The sequence below is a fragment of the Camarhynchus parvulus genome, chromosome 6 (assembly GCF_901933205.1).
Source record: "Camarhynchus parvulus chromosome 6, STF_HiC, whole genome shotgun sequence".
NCBI lineage: Eukaryota > Metazoa > Chordata > Aves > Passeriformes > Thraupidae > Camarhynchus > Camarhynchus parvulus.
Window position 1 is genome coordinate 35,327,533 of NC_044576.1, and position 24,973 is coordinate 35,352,505.

The following is a 24,973-nucleotide window of genomic DNA, read 5'->3' on the forward strand; positions in this document are numbered from 1 at the left end:
AGCAATAAACCAAAGTCACAGACCACAGAAACAGAATATTTCACTAAGAGAAAGGGAAAAAACTATGGTAGGAGTGCAAGAGGAGCTGGAATCAGTCTGTTGAATAGGGGATCAAAACATCTCTGCCAAAAGGTTGTGGGACCTTGAAAAATTACATAGACAGTCCTCTTTTTGCACATAAAAATGTTTTTTTCAGTACAGTTATCTCAAGGTTTATGCTCCAGCTTTGCTCAGGAAATGTAAGAATGGCAATACATTGCTATTTATACACCATTTATTTCCAATTACTATCAATGACTCAAACACTACATCCAAAATTACTGTAAAACTTCAGATCCGACCTAGGGCACTGCTGTCTCTGTCACTAAAACTTCAAGCTTAAAGTAAAGATAGAAATGAGGCATCTTTTTACGTTCAGTACATTTATGTCTCTTTAAAAAGTTATTAATTAAGCTTTTCACAATAAATACATCTACAACATTACCAGTGAAATATACCTTATTAAAAGCTACCTCAGCTAGCAGTCCCAAAAGGACTACAGAATGCCCATATGAAATGCCCAGAACTTACATCATAAGTTCTGCTCGCCATTCATTGTCTTGCTCTTCAATTTGGTTTAATGCTGTAACAATCTGTGAAAGGCTGGGAATAAGGCAATAGCGGAATCCAGGCTTAAGAAATGGCCTCACAAGTTGCCAATAAAGAACTGAGGTATTATATACCAAAAAAAAATACCTGAAAATACAAGAATGAAAAAATATACAGTATTTCATTAACTTGAATAAACATAAAATTACAGCTTGAGTACTGTAAGACACTTCTAAGAAGTTTAAAAGTGCAACTTTGACTTTTCATTGGAGGCAATCATGACTAAGAACTGAGAAGACAAATACAGCACAAGAAGAATATGGTAACTCTTGCAACTATACTCAATAATTAACCACTTAAAAATAAGCTAACACGTTGCTCTCATTCTATAGATCATAACTATAAAAGGGTAAGAAATGCTGAGATATCTAACAGCTTTAAACAGGACTTTACATTCTGTCAATGTAAGACCGCAGTATCCTTATGTTGTTACAGCACACACAGCAGTAATAGAAGTTACGAAATGGAAGGAAAAACCAAAAGGAAAAACCCAAAGAACACAACTCCATGCTACCTAATGAAAATCAAGACAAACAATTGAAAAGACAGATCAGTAGCATTTCCTGGGATTTAGAGTTAATCCCGTCAGTAGAGCCTACCTTCTTTCATGGGTTGCAAAATCTATTGCCTTCATAAAAAACAGCACAAACTTTTCAAACTCTTCCTAGAACACAACAAAGAAAAGCAAGTGGAATTTGAATATAGATTTTATAAATCAGTAGATTTTTTTTCCTATTTCAATATGAACATATTTCATGAATATTATTTTCAGATCAATCTCAACTAAAATATACTGCCAAAATAAGTTGTTGATATAGAAACAGAATAACTAAAAACTGGTTGATAGCTTATTTATAAGTTTTCCTGATTTTAAATTTTAAGACTGTATTTTCAACTTATATTATTTCTACCAAATATTAATTATCAGGACTGAAATGTTCCAAAACTAGAAAGCTGCATACTTTTTAAGCTTTCAGCAAAGAAAGTTCAGAAATATCCAAGAGCAAATCCAGCAGGAAAAAAAGTTATATTCATTTGTCCCATTAAAAATCTCGAGGAATTATTTTCTTCAAAAAGGCTCCAACAGGAGTTTGTCAACAGAAAACTGTGACAGGCATGCCCTTTTTATCATTAAAGGAGCTGGGAACCAGCTCTTTAGAGGAGGAACTAGGCGTCCTGGTGGACACCAAGGCGAAGAACACCAGCCCGCAGTGTTCCCTTGCTGCAAAGGTGGCTGAACAGTGTCCAGGGATGCCTTAGGAGGAGTGCAGCCAGCAGGCTGAGGGATGTGATCTTTCCCTTCTACTCAGCATTGGTGAGAAACACTGTTCCCAGTTCTGCGCTCTTCAGTAGCGGAGAGACATGGTTGCTGTGGAGAGTCCAAGACAGAGCTGCAAAGGTCTCTCCTATGGGGAAAGACAGAGAACCGAGACTGTTGAGCCTGAATAAGGCAGCTCAGGGAAGATCTCATCAGTATGTACAAATTCCTGAAGGCACAGTGTAAAGAAGATGGGAGAGATAGTGTTATAAAGGGATTTTTGAAAGTGTATGAGAAGGATGCAGTGCAAATAGGAAAGCCAAGGTGGAGCTGAACGAGCAGGAATGGGATGACACCAGAGGGGGTCTCTACAGTATGCTAGAAAAGAGAAACTAAAATCTCCAAGAGAATTGAGACTGGGCTCTGGGGTGCCATAAAAAGGGTACTGAGCAATAAATGGGAACTGCCTAGATAAAGAGAAAAACAGAGATGAAATAGGTACTAAAGTACAGAAGTTGCATTTCGCCCTTTAGAACACAAGCATCTTAATTAAGAAGGATTCCTTAGGATTCCTTAGGATGGAAATCAAAATTAGGACAAATTTATCTTTTTTAAGTGAATGATGATTACTTAGTCACACAGCATGAGATGTTGTGCCACTCGTACTTTCATAAATCATCTAGGAACACAGCAGTGAAAAACTTTACAACTGATGCGAAGTGGATCTTAAAAGACCATTACAACAAATGACACAAGGAACCAAGCCAGGATTGTACAATCTAGTACCATTTTTAACTTCAAAGAAGTTAGCAAGATCCAAGAAAAAAACAGCAAATATTGATTGAGAGTCACAAAACATAACAGAATAGTTTGTTAATTTAGAAACACAACTGGACATGGGATGTTTCAAACATGCATGAAGTTTTAAAGTGACCACTGACCGTTATTCTGCATATGTGCTCACAGAAGAAGGACAATACAGAAAACTTAACAGGGAAAAGATTCTAGCTTGAAAGTTAATTCAAACACATTATTCAAAGAAACTACTAAAACTTTTCTTAGGTATATTTATGAACACAACACAAACTATGAGCTACAAAGATGGTAAAGGCCTAGTGGGAAAGCCATATAAGGACTGGGTGAGGTCCCTTGGTTTGTTCAGCCTGGTGGAGTCTGAGGGGAGACCTCATTGCACTCTGCAGCTTCCTCCTCAGAGGCAGTGGAGGGGCAGCACCGACCCCTGCTCTCTGTGACCAGTGACAGGATCCAAGGGAACCACTGGAGCTGTGTCAGGGAATGTTTAGGCTGGACATCAGGAAAAGGTTCTTCTCCCAGAGGATGGTTGGGCACTGAACCGGTTCCCCCGAGCAGTGGTCATCGCCCCAAGGCTGAAAGAGCTCAAGGAACATTTGAACAATTCTCTCAGGCACAGAGTGGGATTTTTGGAGTAGCCCTGTGCAGAGCCAGGAGTTGAACTTTGATGATCCTTGTGTGTCCCCTCCAACTCGGAATACTCTATGATTCTAAACATCCATTAAAGCTATTTTGGGGGGCTAGATATCATTTACAGATGATCAAAGCTGACTGATCACAGTACAGGGACAAGTGAAATACTGAAGACAGAAAACAGATCCCACTCCATTTTAAAAGCAGCAGGAGATAAAAACCACTTTTCATATATAGGGAATTGTAACACTTCAAAGCAATACACAGAAGCAGAAGTATCCTGCTGAGATGCTACCACCTCTCATTACAAAAAGCCACATCCAAGTACTACATGGACATGTTACTGATCAGTTATGGAAGTACACTGCCACAGAAATGAGCTGTACAACCTGTCTGAGGGCCTTTTCAGTCCTCCACTTCCCATAAGCCTATGAAATGCTTCCCAAATAAAATCTGTGATTATTTTAACAGTTACAGCTAATTTGGTCTGAACGTATCATATTTAAGTAAAAAGTTAAGAGGGTGACTTAAAACAATCAACCACCTGTACAAGTACTCTTTCTTTTGTCTTCTCCAAAATATTTGAAATATTAGTCTGATTCAGATGGTAAGTTTTGTTTACTACCAAATTACTTGTTAATATATTTCCTTGGATTTTTGCACAGTCCTGATTATCCTTGTGTATTTTAAATGACTGAAAGCAACACATAAAAACCTAGTAGTAAATACCTGTAAAACCAGGCTTAATATAGAGCAACCTTCATGATTTCTCACCAAATTATCCGTAGAGCGTGGAGCATGCAACTGGCCTTGGCACAAATATGCTCTGCCAAGAAACTGGTTCACAGGAAATCTTCCTTTAAAATACATCTGTAGACAATCACTGCTAATTTCCAGATATCCCAGCTAAAACCAAAACAAGGCATTTCAATATTTTAAAAATTGCAACAAATGTTTTAAATGCATGCCTAATCAAGGGTAACATCTAACTCCTTACCAGTATGTAAGCAATATTCCATAGAGATGCATACCAGTTGTGATATAAGCCTATTACCATTTATCAAAGGCATAGTTTTGTCATTCCAAATGTATTTGATAAAAAAAGCTTCTTTATTTAACAAAACTACTCATTCAGTCATAGAATTGCTTACAGTATCCAAAAAGTGTTTCCTTTTTAAACACAATTGCTAACATAAAGAAAAAATTCTTAAAAGAATTTTAAGGGTTTTTTTCAAAGGAGGCAGGATTTGTCAGTGCTACATCTCAATTTTCAGACCACAGGCAGATTTTGACTGGTTTGCAGCTTGGGGAAAAAAAAGTTTTACTACAAACTCTGTCTGTTTAAAACCCAATCACTTATGATCATAAATTGAATATTAACAAATACTTCAAAATTTAAAATCTCAACCACATTTTATAGAAGTAATTTCACTTAGCAACAGCCTTTCATCATTAGAATCGACCACGGTTATGATTATTTTTATTAGGGTTCTTTTGCCTGGTACAGATGTTCACAAATGTATTTTCTTCAGTTGTAACCAAATTGCTTAATGCTTAGTTTTCCATAACAAGAAAAAAACAGGCATGGCAAAAAAAATTCTATATATCACAGCACACCCTACTAATTTGGGTATGATTACAAAATTCACAAATCACAGAGTTTTAAAGGAAAATGCATGTTTAAACAATTGCTCTTCAAAACCAGAATGGTGTAGTACTTCCCTTGGGTAGTTCTGAGATGTTTAAAATAGTAACTGTAACAGCTGTAAATGCAGTGCATCATATACCCATTTTTATTTAATACAGATTAAAGACCTAAATTACAAACCTGAAGCGCTTGTTCAGCACATAAAACATATAAATCTGTGCTGATGTTGTCTGTTGAATCAAGTGCAGATTCTCTTTCACTGGCTGATTTGATTAACTTGTAAGCGTTCTTCAAAGCCTGAACATCTGAAATTTAAAAAAAAGGAATAAAGAAATCTTTGTTTCCACGTGTACTGACATGATTGCACTCAAATGAGTCACACGATATCCAGTCTCTCCTCTGCAGAAATAAATGAAGAATGTTTAAGGAAAATAATGTCACACACACGTTGTTCGAAGTTAGGCATAGTTCTAAGATGAAGCAACATCATAACAACGAACAACTCTCCTACTATTTAAAGTCACCAACGTTAGCACACTAGGAAGAGAATTTAGAAAACAGATTAGGATCAAGCTGTTTTCCTATTTGAAGTCGGATTTTTAATTTCTCTTCTTTTTAAAGTCGGTCGCGCGGTCGCAGCGGCCGGCCGGCCGCTCACCTCCTGCGCTCTCTGCGGCGAGCAGCTGCTCCCTCACCGCCAGCTCCATCCCGCGGCTGGACGAGGCTTCGCCGCGAGTGCCGTGGGGCAGCTCTGAGCCGCGAGCGCGAGGCTTTACCGAAGGTCCCGAGTGCTTGCCCGGGCAGCCCAGGGATGCGGCTGCCGGAGGGGCCCGCCAGGCATCCGCAGGCCGCCCCTCGGCCGCTCGCGGTTCCCACAACACAGGCGCGTATCCCGGCAGCGTTCCCACAACACACGCGGACCCGCCCTCCCTCCCTCTCGGCCTCGCTCGAGGGGCCGGGCGAGCCGGCAGGGACCGCCCCCGCGGCCCCGGCTGCGCTCGCGGGCGGAGGGGCCGTTCGCAAACCGCCGCGGCAACGGGCAGCTCCGGGGCGGGCCTGGCTCGAGGGCTGCACGGGCAACGACTGATGCCTTCCTGCCGATGAACCTAGTGCTAAGAAATGCTGTCACCATGAGTCTTTGTCCCCGTGTTGAGAGCTTCTAACGTGAAACCTTTGGAAATACAGCATACACCACCTAAAGCAGAACAAAATGCCCAAGAATGTTGGGATCACATCTACCAGTGCAGGAAGAAGTCATAGGAAGAGAAGAGAAGAGAAGAGAAGAGAAGAGAAGAGAAGAGAAGAGAAGAGAAGAGAAGAGAAGAGAAGAGAAGAGAAGAGAAGAGAAGAGAAGAGAAGAGAAGAGAAGAGAAGAGAAAGAAAACTCACCACTGCCCCTCACCTACTGAGTCATACCAGATTCTGTGAGAGAAATCACTGTGGTCATGAAGACAATTCAAAGGTTTATGTACATAAATTCAATTTTAAACCCAAACCCTTTGCACTTCGAACTAGACTGCAACTCTGTACCAATAGGCTGTTTCAGTACAAGGGTCTGTAAAGAATTCAGGAGTAGACTCAATCCCTACCTGTACCCACTCAATTTATAATTTAATATAAATTATATAAATGATCGCAGAATAGGGCAGCTCATGTAGAATGTTAGACACAACTGCTCTTAACGCAGTCATTATGACATAATATGAATTCATTAATGGTAGATTATTGCTAGTAGCTGTCAACATAGAACAGCTACAGTTACCTGAAATTAACTCTTTTAAACACGCTATTTTAGAAGAGCGTTGCCCCGCCCCGCCCGGTCCGGCCCCGCCCCTTTGTGCCGCGCAGGCGCTGTGGCTCCGCGGAGTGTGCCGCGCTGGTGTGTGGCCATGCGCGGGTCCTGCGCGGTGCTCCTGTCGCTCCTGCTGCTGGCGTCGCTGCCCGCCTTCAGCCCCGCGGGCGCGTCCCAGCGCTCCGGCGGCAGCAGGTGGGTAGGGGATGGGCTTCTGCCGCTGCCGGAGCGGGCCGAGGCGGGCCCGGAGACCGGGCTCGGGCCGCGCTCCCGGCGGGAGCTGTGGCTTGGCCGCCTGTGCTTCGCGGTGGTATTGCCGCGCTCCCGGGCCCAGGGTTATCTTAGCGCTGGGCCGGGGACTGGGAAAGGCTTCCCGGGGCCGACAGCACAGTGGCCGAGATGAAGCGTGGCTTGGTTACTCCGTAATGAGACAGTTGGCGGTGGGAGCTGGGAAGTCTGAGTTTAAGTAAAAGGTACTTTGGAGTCTTATGAGGAGACGGTCAAACAAGTACAGACCGCAAGATGCTGTCAGTGAGGAAGGTGGTTTCAGCTATTAGAGAGTAAAATCTGTCTTTGCAGATTGGCCTTCTGATGAGGACTGAGAGGAGCTGTAATATATGGGCGCTGATTTTCTTTTTAATCACTTTTTTCCCCAGGAAACGTCAGAGTGATTTTTAATTACACTAACCGAGTGTCCACAAAGTTGCTACAATGACAAGAGAGGCTTTCTGTAATTGATTATCAATGCAGATTGTAAAACAGCTCATCTAAACGGATGAAAAGTTTATTTGCATCAAATAAAACTGTGTTGCATTCTTGGCATTATGTAATGTAAAAGATGAAATTATGCAAGTATGGTCCATTTCATAGTTTGCTGGGCGGGGTTGGGGGGCTTGTCTTTACAGGTCTGTGAGTCAATTGTGTGTGGAAAAGTCACTAATTTTCAGAAGTAATACCCCTTATTCTACAGACATCGTTTCTGATCCTGGTGGACAAGATCCACTGTTCTGTGTGCAGTTGGATGACCGTAAGCAATCTTTCTTTTCACATATTTTGATTGCCTCTGTTTAGGGAGTATTTTTTTGAACTACACGTTGTAATTGTGTAATTGTTGCTAATTATTTTGACTGTTACAGTTTCGGAGAGACCATAGTGAATCAGGGTCTTGATCACCAAAGACAAAGATCATTGCACTGTTATTAAGGGTAGGGTTTCTGGCTGAGCACAAATAAGTCTTTATCAATTGCTTATGTATCTGAGATACCGTACCTAGTTGGCTACACATAGCGCAGCAGATAAGGGTTGATGTTTAAAGTATCCCACTACTATAATTTTCAGAAAGTGTTTTTCTTATTGTGTCTTGGATTCTTTATTATATATGCTTATTTTCATCCTTTCTGCTGGTGGTGATTTTTTTTCACTGGTAATCATATATCCTGTAGGATATGCCATTAACATTCTTGTCTCTTTTTGCTTTCCACATTGTACTTCATTTGAGTGATTCAATGTTCAGTTCCTGGCATTCAGTACAATTGCTGTGGTCTCACATTTGAACACTTACCATTTTCTCTTTTGAGTTGTCTGGGAATTGTGACCCACAGTTCCATCTGCTTTTGACCTAAATCTTTGAGTATTTTAGGTTGGGAGGGGCTCAGGAGATTAACAGGTGCAACAGCTGGTCAAAACAAGGTTAGCTTTTTATTATCTTGTCCTGCTTTCAGCTCTTTACAGATTTTGTCTGAGTGTTTTGCATACAAGGAAGAGCGAAGAAATTATAAGAGGATACCGATAGAAAGTCTGGGGGTTTTTTTAGGATGCCTATTGTCTATTCATATTTATCTTGAGTTTTACCAGTTTTACTTAACTATTTTGAATCTATTTAATATTGCTTTTAGTGAACTCACAAATGGGTGATTAATTTTGTAATTCAGATTTCATGTGTGTCTAATATGGGCATCTCACGGAAATTACAGCACATATTAATATAGCTGTTAAGGAGTCTCTGCTTTTTCGAAAGTTGCTTTGTGTATTAATACTTGTTTCCTATGAACTGTATTCATGATATCATCCTGTTTTGTAGATCATATTAGCCTATTATAAGTGTCACTATGGATTAATTAATATAAGGCACCAAGTAGCTTACAATTGCTAAAGTTATTTATTTTAAAAATATTGGCACAGTATTTACTCTTATCTTCTCTAGTAACTTAATATTGGTGGATTTATTTTTTTTCTCTTTTCAAATTCTAGCAAAGCTGAACTATTTTCAACAGCCACAGGATATCAAAGAATCTGATTTTGCGGAGTTCTTAGAGAAGTATGGCAGGCACTCTTTCTTAGCACCATCACAAGTTCAGCAATCATTCTCTGCTTTTTACCGCGTGAGTTGAAAGAAAATAGCAATCAATTTGCACATATGCTTTTACTAAACCTGTCTGTAATGATGTCTAATGAGAACAGATTGAAAGATTCTTATTTTGTACCTAGAAGCCATATTATCATAGGATCATAGCATATCCTGAGTTGGATGGGACTGACCCACAAGGATCATCAAGTCCAACTGCTGGCCCTGCACAGGACGCCCCAGCAATCCCACCCTGTGCCTGAGAATGTTGTTCAAATGCTTCTTGGGCTCTGTTAGCCTTGGGACTGTGACCATTACCTGAGGAGCCTGTTCAGGGCCCAGCCACCCTCTGGGGAAGAACCTTTTCCTGATATCCAGCCTGAGCCTCCCCTAACACACTTCCAGCAGTTTCTTTGAGTCCTATCCCTTGTCACAGAGAGCAGAGATCAGTATCTACCCCTTGGGAGGAAGCTGCAGAGTGCAATGAGATCTCCCCTCAGTCTCCTCCAGGCTCAACAAGCCAAGTGACTTCAGTGATTCCTTGTATGGTTTCCCCTGGAGACCCTTCACCATCTTTGTAGCCCTCTTTTGAATGCTCTCCATCAGCTTTATGGCTTATGTTGTGGCATCCAAAAGTGCCCTCAGGGCTCAAGGTGAGGCCATACCATGGTGCAGAGCAGAGTGGTAGCAGCTGGTGATGCTGAGCCATATGCACCCAGGACACAGATGGCCCTCCTGGCTACCAGAGCACATTGTTGAACTGTTTGTCTCTCAGTACTTTCCACACCTTAGTGTATAAAGTATTTCTGGTCAGTTGCCTTGTATTTAAGAGGTTGGACAACCTTTTAGACAAAACCAGGTGTGCACAAAGAAGTATAGATATGTCTCTTGCCCTTGGCATTAGTATTCCGCTGTAACTTTGTGATTTCTCCAAATTATCTTTTCAGGCTGGTGATCCAATCCTCATCTACTTTGATTCATCATCTGTATTGAGCGTGCTTAGACAGCCAATACAAATGGGAGCCAGTGGACTTTGTGTTGATGGGAATCCTGCTGGTTAGTAAACGGGGAAGAATATCTTAGGGTGGTTTGCTTCTGTTTTATCTGTTGTCATGTCTTAACTCACCCAGGCTTCCTGGACAGTAAAAGCACAAGCTGTACTCGGATTTTTGCCAACTTGAGCAAGAGCTGCATGACTGACCCTGCCCTAGATGCTGCTTCCTACTACCATGACTTCACTGTGCTAAAGGTACATTTCAAATTTCTTGCTTTTGTTCAAAATCTTAGTTGTTTGACTTTGCATTGCCTTCCACTATGACTTCAGATAACTGTAAAACTGAAGGTCATTTGGTATATCATTCCTGATCTCCCAATTGCTGAGGCCTTCTTGCTGGGAAACTGTAGTAGCCGCTCTCTGGCCACAGAGAGCAGCAGGCACAACTTTCCCAGGCATTGTCTCAGGGAAGACTGTGAGAAGATCAGAGAGAAGAATGATAAACAATTCTTATCTTGACTTGCTGCACCTGTTGTTGTGAACATGTGGAATGTGTTATGGAGATTTGTTTACCAAAGGGTGATTTCTTAATTGGCCAATAGTGATAGTGTTTAGATTCAAGGACCGGTTAAGAAAAATGTATCGGACTGTCAGTAAGGACGATGAGTTTCTTAATAAGTACAGTATAATAAAGTGATTGATCAGCCTTCTAGAATCATAGAGTCAATGCTAATTCTCACCACGTCGGGGATGCTGTGCTACAACAGGAAACCTGTTAAAAATGTCATGGTGGTAATCCTTTAATTCAAACTACTTTCCAATGAACTTCCATTATTAGCAAATTCTTAATGTATTTAACAGGTACTTCATTGATACTTCATAGTTCTAATGGCCTATCTAAAATTCTCTCGCATTTTAAACAGATTGTTTATCTAAGTATATTTTGTCTATTCCATCAGCTTGATCAACCAAGCAGTACATGTTCTCAGTAAAGAATTAGGGTGATTTTTTTTTACATAAAGTGCTGTCTCTAAAATCATACTGATGCCCCCTTATTAATATTAGCTCTATTTATGTCCATATCAATTTCTCTACTATTTATCCTGACAATAAATTCAAAGTAACCAGTTTACTGTTCTGGGTTCATCCCACTCGTTTTACTGAAAGCTTATATGAAAATGTCTCCTCTCAGCTTGTAGAGTTTTTCTGGTTTTCCAAGAGGAAACAGCATTGTAAATAGGAGTACATATTAAGGCTGATGACTCAGCATACCGTTCTACTGGAAATCTAAATCTACTTAACCAGTAGAGAATTGATCAGATTTCATTAATGTGTTCAGGACTTTCTTTGTCACTGTTGCCAAAGTACAGTTTTTCTTTAACTGGACACTGAAGTACTTGATTGCAAAAGATGGAGTTTCAGGAATGGATCAGAGATGTGGCACTTAAAAGTACCTGCATTCTGCAGGACATTAACTAGGCCAAGCTTAAATTTGTCTTTTGGTATTTTAAAATGCCTTCTGTGAACCATGTCTGTGATTTATAAATTGCAAAATGATGATGTTTTCACATCTGGAATAAACAAAGTAATTTTGTCAATAACTATTCAGGTTCTTTTGTAGTGATTTTATGGCTTTAGCCACAAACACAGCAATTGACTTCACTTTTTATTGGAATTGTAAAATGGTTTGCTTATTTTCCCCAGGTCCCAATTAATGACACCGTTATGCCATCCATGAAGGTCAGTCTCATTTCTGGTTCTGAAGGGAAAATGGGAATGTGCTGTGTCCAAGACAAGATTTTTCTTGACAAAAGTAAGACGTTATAGAAAAAAAGGACATAATAAGGGTGTATTTTTGAATGAATGGGCATACATAGGACTAAAGTCATGGAGGTAGCTTATTTTCCTGGAAAAAGATTGGGGATCTGGAGCAGTGTGATGTGGCCCCCAGATCACAGCAAGGAGGTAAATCTGACTTGGATGGAAAAGCAGTGAAAAAGAGTAAAAAGAGCACTCTCCTTTTAAACAGTTACTGATTGTTAATATGCTTTCTGTCTCCAGGTAAATGTCACTGCAGTCTCACCACCTGGAGCTCCCCACATGAAAGACAATACATGCATCAATGTTGTTTCTGAGGTATGTGAATCTTCTTTCCTTTTCGAGCAGCTTAACACAAGCTTAAAGCCATTGCCCTGTTACCTTACTCTGTCTCCTATTATTCTCTAAATTGGACTTTCAGGTGATCTATGAGATAGAATATAGTGGCACAAGTGGGATTCAGAGTGTTTCTGTCCAGTTCAAAGTCATCAACATCTCTGTGAAATCCAGATCCTCTCTGCAGCAGCACTTCACCATGCACTTCTGGGTTAGTATCCTCATCCTCCTTGGAATTTTACCAAGTTTGTAATCTAGCTTGTGATTAATTTTTGTACAGAAGATACCTGGAGAGGTTAGAGCAGTTTCACTGTGATACAGTAGTAACAAAGCCCTGCGGTACAGATGATTGAAGAGGGGAGGCATTTCTGGTCTCAAATAAAGCATGCTAGTAGAAAAGTCCAAGCTCAGCACAAGCATGCAGTCTTTCATTGCAAAAAATTTCAAGGAGCTGATTATTTTTATATGATGATTTTTGCTCTTGGTTTGGTTTGGTGGTTGGTTTTAGGTGTTTTCTGTTTGTTTGGGGGTTTTTGGTGTTTTTTTGAGGGTGGGATTTTGGTTTTTTTTGTTTGGTTGATTTGGTTTTGGGCTTTTTGGCACTGTTTTATTTTGTTTGTGTTTTTTGTTTGTTTGTTTTGGGGGCATTGTTTTGGGTTTTTGTTTGTTTTGTTGGGGGATTTGGGTTTGGTATTTTTGGAGGGGGGTTATTTTTTGTTTTTATTTGTTTGTTTGTTGAGGTAGAAGGGAAGATAAGTCAGCAGCATAGCCTTGGAAAGGAAAGGGTTGAAGCTAAGGCTGTATGTGACGTGTTTAGTGTTTGTGAAAGAAGTTACTATATTTATTCCAGGTACTTAACACTTTTGCCTGTGCAGCAGGAAAGAAAGTTACTTTGAAGGAGGTAGAAATCTGGGAAATACTGATGTGTCTTAAGTTCACATAAATCATGTCCTGTGATTTATGTAATTCAATGTAAAATTGAATAAGTGATGACCTCAGGGGTTGATAAGTGTGCAATGCAACTTTGTTGAAGTTATGCCCAGACTGCCATACAACCATTTAGAAGTAGAATGGTCCACTAAGAATCAGGGTCAAGGCAGGGTATGATCTGCAGTTCTTCTGTAGAATTGCCCTGACCGATCTGTTCACTTCCTCAGAGACGAATGTTGAGCAATAGCAATTCATTGTATTGAGAGCTTTCCTGGTATTATCCACATTTCAGGATACTGACATTTAGTTTTTTACCTCCTGGACTGCAAATGAAATTGGCCAGGTAAGAGTCCTTGGAAACAAATAGTTTAAGTAGTGTATAATGATCTGTCATTCAAAAAACAGCTTACATTTACATTTTTGAGAATGCACATTTGATCTTTGGAGATGAATGGATGTCATTGATGCTAATTTTTTCCTCTTTTTCCTCTATTTCTTGTCTTTGTCACTTTGTAGACCAGGACTCTTTCTCATATGTTGCCTAGAAGCGGAAACCCTGGCTATATCGCTGGAGCACCACTGTTGATTGCAAACAGTGGTACCAAGCAACATGTATCCTTTTTCTGCTATGAGTTTTTGTTTATCACTGTTTTTTTTTTTAATTTCTGTTACTGCACTGTCTGAACTTTTATAGTGCCCTAATAGGGAAAAGGAGGAATATGGGGTGAGTGGATTGTTAAATGAGATGAGTGTTGTATGTTGTCTGTTTAGACTTTTGTTTGGCTTCTTGATATGCAGTCTGTCAGATGAGCATATTAAGGAGTGAAAGTGATGGAATTTGTTCGCAATGCCTCAGGCACACAGTACAGTTTGGAAGGAATATGAGAACAGGCTGCAAAATCAGGTAACAACACACTCTGCGGTCATCCTTTCCAACAGTTGGAAGTAGTAGACTCAGAATGTTTTTCTGTAGTCTCTCATGTAACTTCTGTGGAGCCTAGGTCCTTCCCTGAGGTTCCCAATGTGTCTCTACAGATCTTTCACAAACTCCTAAGAGAACATGAATATAGTAAAGATGATGGACTGCTAGAATAATCTGAACATTGTGAAGGTCTTCTGGGACATTTTTAGGCTCTAGTCTGGCAATATGTCTTGGGCAAGAGTAGAGTTGAGGAGTGTATCTTAAAAAGTGGTTGTTTTGATGATTTAGATTGTTCCTTTGACATGGCAAGTGTAGGACCACTGATGCGATAAGGAAAACTGACAGCTCTTCAGCCATCTTATCATTATCCCTGCCATATTTTTCTCCTTTCTTGTTGCTGAAAGGATTGAAACTGCATCTGTTTAATACCAATACTTGTTGACTCATTGCAAGAGCAGAAGAAATACTTATTGCAAAGAAAAGATGTTGACAGTGGTTTGGATTTTTTTTTTGTCCTGGAAATCACTTTCTTAAAGGTGTTCTTTTCTCATTTCCAGCCTATCCCCAATATTGGAAGACAGTAACTGTAGTTACATACAGCAGAAGTTATACAAGGCTTTTCAGGGGATGAACAGAACAGAAGACTTTGCTATAACTGGCAGTGCTCATTCAACCCAGGCAGAAGAGTGGATGACCATTCTGATTGAGAACTGCAGTGTGGAGGTAATATGAATGCAGACAGACCAACTGTAAATATTTTTCCTTTCATATCTTTGTATTGCCTCAGGGAGGTGGGGGTATCTGGACTTTTTTTGTATAATGAACCTATGACTCTCAGGGGTCTTAATATGTGAAAGCAGTCATTACGGTTCATGTTCATATTATTAGAGTACTTAGCAAAAAAAACCTCAAACCCAACAAACCCTGACAGATTTCCTATCTCTTGAATCCTGTTCCTGCTATTTAAATGGGCAAAAAGAGTTAAATACTGAATCCAGTGTTATATAATTTTATGACAGCCTTTTGGAACGGATAGTAGCTGGCTACTTCCTATTAATCATTATTACAATCCTTTCTGCTTTTCCAGAATAGGGAATATTTTTGTAGGGATATTTATATCCTATTATATTTCCTAATAAGGTTAAAGTTTGTGAGCCAATTGCGTTGTAATAATTGTTAATCTGTGGGGGGATGGCTAAGTGGAATATGAAATCCAAGAGGTAAAGCTGAGACAAATTCTAATTGGAACTGAGATGACAGTGAGATGTATGTAGCTCCAAAATGGGTGGTTGACATGACCAGAAGTTACAGAGATAGTACTGAAGTGATTGATTCAGGTTCTGTGACCTGTATTATCCAAAATATTAGACTTTGGCCATAATGGTCCTTTATCACTTTTAAAATACTATATTAAATTGATTAGCGTGTACTTTATTTTCAGGCTGTGAATTGCACTTCCTGTTGTATGGTTCCTGTGACCCTGGAGATACAGATATTGTGGACTAAAGTGGGCCTCCTGTCCAACCCACAAGCTCAAGTAGTGGGTACACGGCACTTTTACCAGTGTCAGCCCCTCAAGGTATGGAATCAAAAACCCTCCCTCACACACAGAGGTAATTAAAGGGGGTTTACAGGTTATTTAAGAACCAAGGAATCAAATGGTCTTGAAACTAAGTAAGTTGAGATTTATTGAATTTTAGCAGTTGTCTGGCTGCAATGGTAGCCTTCTATAGAGGAAGGTTGTTTTATGGTCTTTTCAGTACTGTCCTCACTCAGTTGTATAACTGGAAAACATACCTTCTTTCCAACTCTGAACTACTTTCTGCCACTTTAGGACTCAATCTTTAAACTTTCAGTTATGGTTGGTATAAAGTTGTACTTACAAACATCCAGTAACTCCATGTTTAATATTTAGTTGTCTCTTAAAACCTTAATATGGGATTTGAGTTTAGTAATATTTCAGAGACTCCACAGAATGCTGATAATCTGTGCAGAAGATTTCTGTTCCTCTAGAGCTTCTGAAATCACCAACAGGTAGCTGAGGAAGTGACTAATGCTGATGGCAGCATATTTGGAGAATTGGGGAGGAAGGCTGTAAGCCAGAAAGGGGGTATTCAAGGCCAGGTTGGATGGAGTTCTGAACTACCTGATCTAGTTGAAGGCATCCTTGCTCACCATAGAAGGCTTGAACTAGGTGACCTTTAAATGTCCCTTCCAGCCCAGACCATTCTGTGATTTTGTGATGTCAGCAGGAATGTGTCAGCTAACATGACCAGAGAGGACAATACCACAGAGGACAATGAGCAGTCTTTTTCAAGCGTGTGTCAGTGGATCCCATTGTGATTTTTTTTTTTTTTTGATATCACATAGTCTTTTGGGCAGCAGAAATATTTCAAGGCTTCCACTTCTCTGTAAGGGCTTAGGGGAGGCAGCTGGCAACCCTCACAGGCATCTTCATGACTGTGAGGAAGGTATCTGTCTGATGTGTTAACACTCTTTGAACTTCAGACTCATTCTATATGAGATTTTACACACTTGTTTGAATGCATCTCATGGTACCCTTTTGTTCTCCCTTCTTGCAAAATACATGAAGAGAAGAGGATAGGAAGATGTTAACCATGTAAAACTCATATTGCCCTGAGGCAAAGTGATACTCCCACCCCATGAAAATATTTTTTAAATCACCTGTTACATGGCTTCATTAATAAATAAATTATTAATAAAATTAATAAAAAAATCTTCTGTCTGAGGAAGAAGATTTGCATTCCTAGTAAAAGTGTAGGGTGCAAATCCCTCAGGATTAGCTAATCAAGAAGAATGAGGTTCAGATTTGATTTGCTTGAGCAACTGATGCTAATTACTTTAGACCCTTAAGGTATATTGCAAAGCTAATTATAAGAAAGCAGGTTTCTGACAGCAAAAAAAAACCCATGTCATTAAAATCAGTACTGACTTCATCAGTGACATCACAAATCCACAAATTAGGATTGTTGGTAAAGACATTTTAGGAAAGGACCAACTTGCTCTATAGCCAGCAGTTATGAAGTGCAACTATTTGTAAGCATACTAGGCTGCACATTACTTGCAAATTATGCCACTTCCCATCTTTGGCCTACAGATTCTCTATCTGAGAACTATCCTTTAGTTCCTTTAATATTCTTTAGAGAAACTTTTTTTTATTTATACAGGACTGTGTCACTGGGAAGTTCCCTAAGTAACTGACCAGAAAACAGAGAAGCCAGAGAAGACATCCCGATTTCCACACCCATACACTATCTGATCACAGTTATATTTGGATTTGATGAAAATACGGGACGTTTTAAATGATGTGGAGTTCTACAAGAACATGCTGGAAGTTGCTAATGGTTGCCTTCTCCCAGCTGTTCAGGAGGGATTGTGTATGGAGTTTTTTTCCCTGCACTAATCTCTCTGATTTTAAGGCAGTTTTTCAAGGTCCAGACACTGAATCATCTTGAGGCTTCTTGTTGACTAGGGCAACTTGGCCTATTTTTGAGTGCGTTTACTCATTGATAGGAGAACTTGTATCAGAATTGTTTGGGAAATTCTATTTGTAACTGCTCAGCAGTGGTGAATTGTGATCAAGGACTGATCTGGCATGGAGGGCAAGAAGGTGATAAACTGGCTGGAAGGAGGAACATTAGGACACTTTGCAAGTGAGCGAAGTTTCCAAGTGATGACAGAAGAAAATAGCCTCAGCGTTTTCTTGTAGCTATTCTGGAATGGGAACTGCTCAGGGGCCACCTTTGAGCAGCAGAGCAGGCCTGGGGAATGGACCCAAGGCAGGCTGAAGTGCCACATGCTGATGCTCTCAGGACTGGTGCTGCAGATGCAAAGGTGCACAAGGAATCTGTTCATGATGCCTCTTTGCACACTCCTGTAGAACCAAGACTGTACTCAATGCATTGTTCATTTTGTTTGTTTGATTTTTTTTTTAATTTAGGCACAGACGTATTTTTTAATTCACCTTGACGATGCCACAAAAATTCCCCAATAGGAGTCGCAGTATTTTTTCTTAAGAGTCATGAACTCTATCTTGCAAATTTTTTGAGTGCTTCCTACAGAATGTTGCTCTGAAGGCAATCTTTGAAATTCTTCTCAGGGAAGTGATTGAGGTGGTAATTTCACAGGTTGGCATAAACCAGTGCAAGCACAGAAAGTGTGCTGCCAGTAAATGCCCTCTCAATGTTAGCATGCAGAGCTGGGAAGTGGGGCGGTGAGTGAGGTTGCTCTTTTGGCAACAGCATGGTCTTAAATCAGCCCAAGATAGCCATGAAATTCCATGCAATTCAAAGAGCTAGTGTATTAGTTTTCTTGCTGCATTCCATTAAAACAGAAAAGAACCAAGGCCTTAGAGGTTCAGTCCCCTGTGTGATCTTCACTGATCTGTCTCCTTCCTGAAACAACATCCTAAAATGTGAGCAATAAATTTATATTGTATTGGGTCCCTGCTTTAGTTTACTGACATTTATTGATAGGATTGCATCTTGTGGCAGTTCTTTCTGGTAGCAAGCACTTGTCCAAGGAGCCAACTGATCTTTTATAAAAAATAAAGCTAGCTTGCATCTGTTCTTATTACTAACTATTTGGTATGTCTTTCCTCTGAGTAGAAGGCTTACTGTAGCAGAGCTTAAGTCACTGCTGCCATTTTGGAGATCTCTAGCATACAATATACAGTAGCTACTGATCTTTACTACACCTTGAATTTACCTGCTAAGTATCAATTTTGGGAAAGAGGTCTTACTCCTAGGACACTGAACTCTTACCATCCCAAAGACATCATGCTTGCCAGTCATCTACAGTGAGTCCCCATTAGAAAATTTGGGACGGGTATGCCTTTTGTATTAAGACTGCTAAACTCTTTTTGCTTCCCTTTTTGCTGCAGTTTCTAAATACAAGCATGGTACCTGTGACAACTATTGTTACCTTCACTGACATGACGGATTGGCCAGAACCTCCACGAGGCCAGCCCCAAATGCACTGGAAACTCCCATTTGACATCTTTTTTCCATTCAAGGTAGCCCTGAATGTAGAAAGAATTTACAGAAGTGATCTGGCTGGGTATTTATTGTTGATTCTAATAATGTCTAGTATTTTCTGCTTTTGAAATAGATGGAGTCTGTATTTAAAGTGTGGTGAGTGAATTGATACATTCAGGATATGACCCGATGATGGACTTTTGTCATCAGGTTTTTATACCATTTCTGTGATATCTGTGTGCCTTCTGTTCTTGGATTAAGCCATGTGGGCTGCTTGTCCTCTCATGTTCCTGTTCTTTGTATGTGAACCATCTGTGAACATCATTGCAGTGACACACTTGAGAAATGTAGAGATCCAGGGACATTGCTTTAATGAGGGACTAGGAAGAGAATGTTAAAACTATTATTCCATGTTACCAGAAACCAAGAATGCTCTCTAAACCAGGGAGCATGGAGAGAGAAGCAAAGTTCAATCAAAGCATTTTGGAGCTGCTTTCAGTTGGAGAAGCATCTGATTTTGGAGCCGCTTTCCTGTTGGAGAAGCATTTGATTTTTCTATGTGAAACTAATCGAACATTTAAAATACAGGAGCTCTCCCAGGTGGCCTGAATTCTATTTTGAGTAAGCATGTGTGCCAGTCACCCCTAACCTGTCCTTGTTAGATGACGAAAGCCGTGCCTGTGTAAGATTTTTTGAATCTTGCTTTTTTGGTGTCTTTTCAAATACAGATATTCAATTGAAATTTTCATGGTTTAATCACTTTTTACATTAGCAACACTGTTGCACAGAACAAAGTAATTGTGAATGCTCTGAAATACAGTTGAATTTTAGTGGTTTGTCAAAACATCTTCCTAATCTTTTTTTTCTCCCTGGAAAATTTGTAGATGTATTGAGACTGAAGCTTGCTGCAATGCCTTACCTCTGGCTCACTCTCTGGGACTAGGAAATAAATTTATTGTTTTTGAAGTTAAAGGTGGTCTGATTATCTAGACTGCCCTCTACCATCACACAGGAAATCTGCTTAATTGTTCCAGGAAGCTGTTGCATGAAAGTATATTTTTTAGCAAAAGATTTTATTATTTATCTTCTTCAGATGACGGAGAAATCTGCCCCATCTGATGCCAAGTGCTCCAATGGAATCAATAAAAGCCAAAAATTTCAGAGCCTAGTTTTAATAAAATATATTTGTTGCTTTTGTACCTATACTGCACATAGCAACTCTGTTGCTTCTCCTCATTACAAACTTTAAAAAGAATACAAAAATAAACTGAAAAACTAGTAATTAGTCAGGATATCAAAGGAGATAACACAAGTAAAACAAAACTACAACCGATCTAAAAGCTTCTGGGTTAATGTCACATATTTATCTTTGTCCTTATTTGCATGGTTTATTAGCTGGGAACGAATTCTGTGCAAGTGTCTTCAGTGTCCGTTGATTTCTATTCTGGGGCAGCCCCACCAAGCTAGTGTGAACATTCAGAGCTGTGTGCATTCCAGTACTACACAGGACTGTACCATTACACAGAAACAACCTTTGATTTTTAGGTAGATGTGGCTTCTCAGATGTGCCTGTAATACCTTTGAAAAGTTTTTCTCAGAACACCTTTGTAGTGTGTCCCATGTCCTCTCATGTCCCTAATTTGTGGAATCCAAGAAATTAATTTAGAGGTGACAGCAACTGAATTACAAAGGGTTAGCTGGAGAAACTTCCCAAATGTAACCTGGGAACACATGCTAAATGTGTTGGGGTAGGGCTTGAATGAAAAGGATCTGGCATCCTTGTTTTCTGCATTATTGAGGTAATTCACTTAGGTACAACCACAGAGATACTCTTTGCTCTATGGGCTGCAAATACATGAAATGCTGTAAGAATGCATCACCTTTTATACTGTAATTATCTGCCATAATTATCTGACCTCCAACGTCCTATTTTTTAGGTCATGTTTTTCTCCTTTCACATTTTGTCATAGCAAGAAATAAGAGCTGGAAAGAGCCTTGTCCATATTCTGGTCCAGCCTGAATTAAGGCATATTCAAATTCTAGCTACATGACAGCAGTGCTTGTGGGTTTAGAATCTGCGGTTTCCTATGGCAGTGCGTTTCCATGTCTACTTTATCAAATTGTGTTTTTCCCCCCTGCCTGATCTGAAATAGCCTGTGTTGCAATTCAGTATCAGGCAACGTTATGACATTACCACACACAAGGCAGACTCATATGTCGGATGTACAGGAATGGAGTGTTCGTACTCCATGTCAAAGGAGACAAAACTCTTTTTCTGCTGCCAGCATTCTAGCTAGAGCCTTCTTTCCAACATCTCCCTTTTTTGAGGCAGTAGGTCTGTTTTTACACTGTCCAAGTGGAGACCATCTTTACTAGGTAATTTTTAAATCCTTTTCAAACATATCCCTCGTTTCTTTAGAAGACATCATTTAAATTTCAAAGCAGGAGCAATTTTCGAAGCCGGGGGCGGGGCGGGGTGGGGCCGGAAGCGACGGGAGGCAGCGGGGAGCCGGGCCGCGCCGTGCACAGCCAGGCGGGTGAGTGGGGACGTACCGAGCCGGGCTGGGCAGCGCCGAGCTGAGCTGGCCACAGTGGCCTCGGTCGTGCCCGGAGCGGAGAAGTGGGCTGGGCGTGGGGTTGCGGCTCGGCTCGACCCGGCCCGCCGGGCGGAGGTGGCAGAGGGAGCGCGGGGTTCCTTGGTGGAGGGGCGGTCCCGTGCTGGGAGGTGGCCGCCGTTCGTCGGTGCTGCCCGTTCCCCTTCCGCGTGGAGAACCAGGAGCGGCTGCTGCGTCGCCCGTGATAGAAGGTTGAGGGCTCTGGGGGAAAGAAGTGAGCTCAGCCTTAGAACTGCTGGGGTGCACCGCACACCGCCGATCTCTCAGACCCCGCAGACTCTCCAGAGCTGCACAGATTCGGGGTCGCTTTTTCTCGGCGGTCTCAGAGCGTTACTGCTGCGGGGAGTTCCCGGCAGTGTGAAATTCCAGTTTGATCCCCAGCGAGCACCCGACGAACTGGTAAGAGCTGCACGGGCCTCATCCATCCGGAGATCTGTGAGAGCAGAGCTGTTGCTCCTCTAGAGGTTTCTTTTTCCTTGCCGATCTCTTGTGCCTAGTTACAAGATTTCTCTATGCCCGAAGAATGTATTTAAATCCTCCTGACGCTTGCATGACAGCTAACAGTCACTCCCTAGGTTTTCACCCAACTTTGTGATAAGCCTGTGTTCTTCACATACTGTTTCTTCACAGTAGACAGAACAGAATCAGATTAGAGGTTTTTTTAAGTAACCTGATAGCTCTCTGGAAAGAGTAATCAAACTCTAGATAATGGAGACTTAAGCAAAGTTTAAATGGTTTACCAGAATTATTTGACAACTGTGTCCATATTATGAAGTGAAGAGTTTTTTTAAATGAAAAATAACGCAAATATTTCCATATGCTTATAAAAATTTTCCACCTGCTTATGCCTATGCCGATGCTGTACCCTAAAATCGATGGGTATCTTCGAGTGTTTACCTTCTTCCTCTTCCCAGATTTGCTCTTGAGGATACTGAGAAGAAATTTACGAAGGGTTAAAATAAACTTTTCTTCTTTTCTGCTCTGTAGTAAACTATTTATGTTCAGTCACTTTGGAAACAATATGGCCTATTCCATATTTGTGTCAGTGAATATTTTTTGTTGTGTAAACTGCTTTGCTGGTTTATTTTTTTGCTGTATTTACTTGCTCTTCTAAGCTACTGTTTTGTCATGATTGTCATAAAAATTGTGTTCAATAGCAAAGTAAGCATCTTTCAAGCTTAGCTTCAGTAATTGTTCAACTGTTCTTATTGCGCGTTGTTTTACTAGGAATACAAAAGCAATGGTATTTTTATGGTTTTCTGCAGCATCTGGGGAAGAAAACATCTGAGAGTCACTGTGCATGATACTCTGAAAAGTCAGTTCAAGATGTAGTGAAAAAGAAAAAAGTAAATAGAATAGTAGAAATTATCACTTAAGGAATGAATTGCAGAATAAAAGACCATATTATGCCAGTATATTAATCCTTCATCCAAATTTGAGTACTCTGTTCTCTACTGCCGTTCTGGACTCTCCCTTGGCTAGCATGTGGCACTGTGTTTGCACTAATCAAGGAGGTGGAGGAAGAGCAGTGGAGATCATTACATATATATGAAATAGCCCTGATATAAGGAAAGCAAGAGCATCCTATGCAGATGTCTTAATGGCAGTGTAGTCTAAGGAATTGCTGTGCTTCTCTCTTTCTGGTGCTAATATTCACTTGTATAGATGGGTGGGTCAGTTAGTCTCTGACCAGAGTATTACCATGATCAAGCTGTCTTGCTTGGGGACAGGAATTGCAGCTTTGATCAGAAGGGGTGGCAGAAGTGGTTGTTCAGGGACAACTTGAGCATGACAGCAGATGGAGGAATGAGGAGGTAGTTGCACTGCAAGTCTGTAAAATCATCAGTCGTATGAAGGTGAATAACCTTAGTCTCCACAAAGCTGGAAACTAGGAGAGTATTCTACTAGTTTTGATTGCTTTCTTGTCCTACACATGTACTTTATCTGGGCATCTGATAGACTGCTGTTCTGCCTATGAGCTTGTTTTATTTTATTTGTTTACTTATGCGATGTCTGGCAATTGTACAACCTGGATGTAGGGAAACTGGAATAGAATGGGATGCTAGTTGTATCATCTTTACTTTAACAGCTGGTGCAACCAGTGCTCAACACAGGTGGTAGAAGAAAGTAGCAAGATTTAATTGAGGCAAGAGTAAAGAGATGTTAGGAAGAAGGAAATGCTTGAAAGATGCTATTTAATCCTATCTTGAGGTTTATTAGTGGTTTAATCATGCTTGATTAAATTAACCTATCCTTACGTTCCTCACTTAGAAAGTTTTATTAAAGCAGATACTCTGTGATTTTTTTCTTCCTTTTTGTCTTTTTAATTAGCTGGGGAATAAAATATTTGCACAGAGATGTACTTGTGTTTCTTGCAATTATGTCTGGGATGCAGGCAGGTGGACTGAAGCATGTGTGCCTACACATATGGTTATTACCATTAGGATAGTTCCATGCTTTTTCTTGAAGATGGAGCTCTCTTTAGGATTACTGAAGGTTCACTACCTTTAACTGTCTGAAACTGCAGTTTTACATTGCTCGCTTCTTAGTATGCTTGCGAAGTACACCAAGGTAAGTAACTGCTGACCACATAGGAAATCTGGGATTCCCTGCCACTAACAAGGGTCCTTCCATAAAAGCTCCTGATTTCATGTGGCAAATGAAAGTACTGATTTATTTTGTATGCATTTTCTCTTACCAATTCAATATCTATTTGAGTATCTGAAAAAGAAAAGCAGCTCTTCAGTATCTGCAATGGTTATGGGGAACCTGTTGCTTTTTATTTGGAAGCACATTTCATAGAAGTTGCACATGCTAAAAATTGGCCAGGTGAGCTTAAAATGAGAGCATTTCCATTTCTTGTTAGCTTTTTGAAATGAATCACAGAATATTCTGTGTTGGAAGGGACCTACAAGGATCAGCAAAGTCCACCTCCTAAAAGTCTTGACTTAATATAGAAAAAAGGCTTGTCTTAATACAAGAAAAAATAAGTCAACTGTTGTGATATACCTTTAGTTACCATTCTAATTTTTTTGTGAGTGACCAACATTCTGGTGTTGTCATTTGTTTTACTCTGCAATTGCTAATAATTGGAGTGGGGAGGAGGGGAGAGCAGGGCTTACATGCATTATGATGATTAAACCAAATTCCACTTCTGGAAAAGTAAAGATCTCCAGATAGTCTTCTAACAAAGACCTTATGATTACCTTATTTTTGGGGTATGGG

The 24,973-nt window shown here is 40.3% G+C and overlaps 3 protein-coding genes across 6 annotated transcripts in view; 2 read left to right on the top strand and 1 right to left on the bottom strand.

Moving 5' to 3' along the window:
• CFAP46 (cilia and flagella associated protein 46) overlaps window positions 1-5,898 on the bottom strand; it is a 72,011-nt gene extending 66,113 nt beyond the window's left edge. Inside the window, exons 1-5 of the mRNA XM_030951178.1 lie at window positions 5,659-5,898; window positions 5,181-5,305; window positions 4,127-4,258; window positions 1,248-1,312; window positions 571-735 (exon numbers count right to left, since the gene is read on the bottom strand). Of these exons, the coding sequence (XP_030807038.1) occupies window positions 571-735; window positions 1,248-1,312; window positions 4,127-4,258; window positions 5,181-5,305; window positions 5,659-5,707 (536 nt within the window). The 5' untranslated portion in view covers window positions 5,708-5,898. The remainder of the gene's footprint in view (window positions 1-570; window positions 736-1,247; window positions 1,313-4,126; window positions 4,259-5,180; window positions 5,306-5,658) is intronic.
• A 952-nt stretch (window positions 5,899-6,850) lies between these two features.
• On the top strand, window positions 6,851-20,638 carry TCTN3 (tectonic family member 3). 3 transcript variants are annotated; one of them, XM_030951634.1, is made up of 14 exons: window positions 6,851-6,987; window positions 7,698-7,819; window positions 9,043-9,173; window positions 10,084-10,192; window positions 10,267-10,385; window positions 11,835-11,870; window positions 12,192-12,266; window positions 12,370-12,495; window positions 13,731-13,826; window positions 14,021-14,118; window positions 14,694-14,859; window positions 15,578-15,715; window positions 19,040-19,171; window positions 19,267-20,638. In XM_030951634.1, the coding sequence occupies exons 1-14, from the start codon at window positions 6,890-6,892 to the stop codon at window positions 19,291-19,293; spliced, it is 1,473 nt and encodes a 490-aa protein (XP_030807494.1). In that variant the 5' UTR covers window positions 6,851-6,889; the 3' UTR covers window positions 19,294-20,638. The 3 variants fall into 3 exon arrangements, with proteins under 3 accessions (XP_030807494.1, XP_030807495.1, XP_030807493.1); XM_030951635.1 differs by having other exon boundaries at window positions 20,018-20,631; XM_030951633.1 differs by having other exon boundaries at window positions 19,040-20,637.
• Window positions 20,639-21,623: 985 nt separating this feature from the next.
• ALDH18A1 (aldehyde dehydrogenase 18 family member A1) overlaps window positions 21,624-24,973 on the top strand; it is a 34,677-nt gene continuing 31,327 nt past the window's right edge. The window contains exon 1 of one of the 2 annotated variants that reach the window (XM_030950675.1): window positions 21,624-21,670. The gene's annotated coding sequence lies outside the window, so the exon portion shown is untranslated. The remainder of the gene's footprint in view (window positions 21,671-24,973) is intronic. The other variant, XM_030950677.1, reaches the window with a different exon arrangement.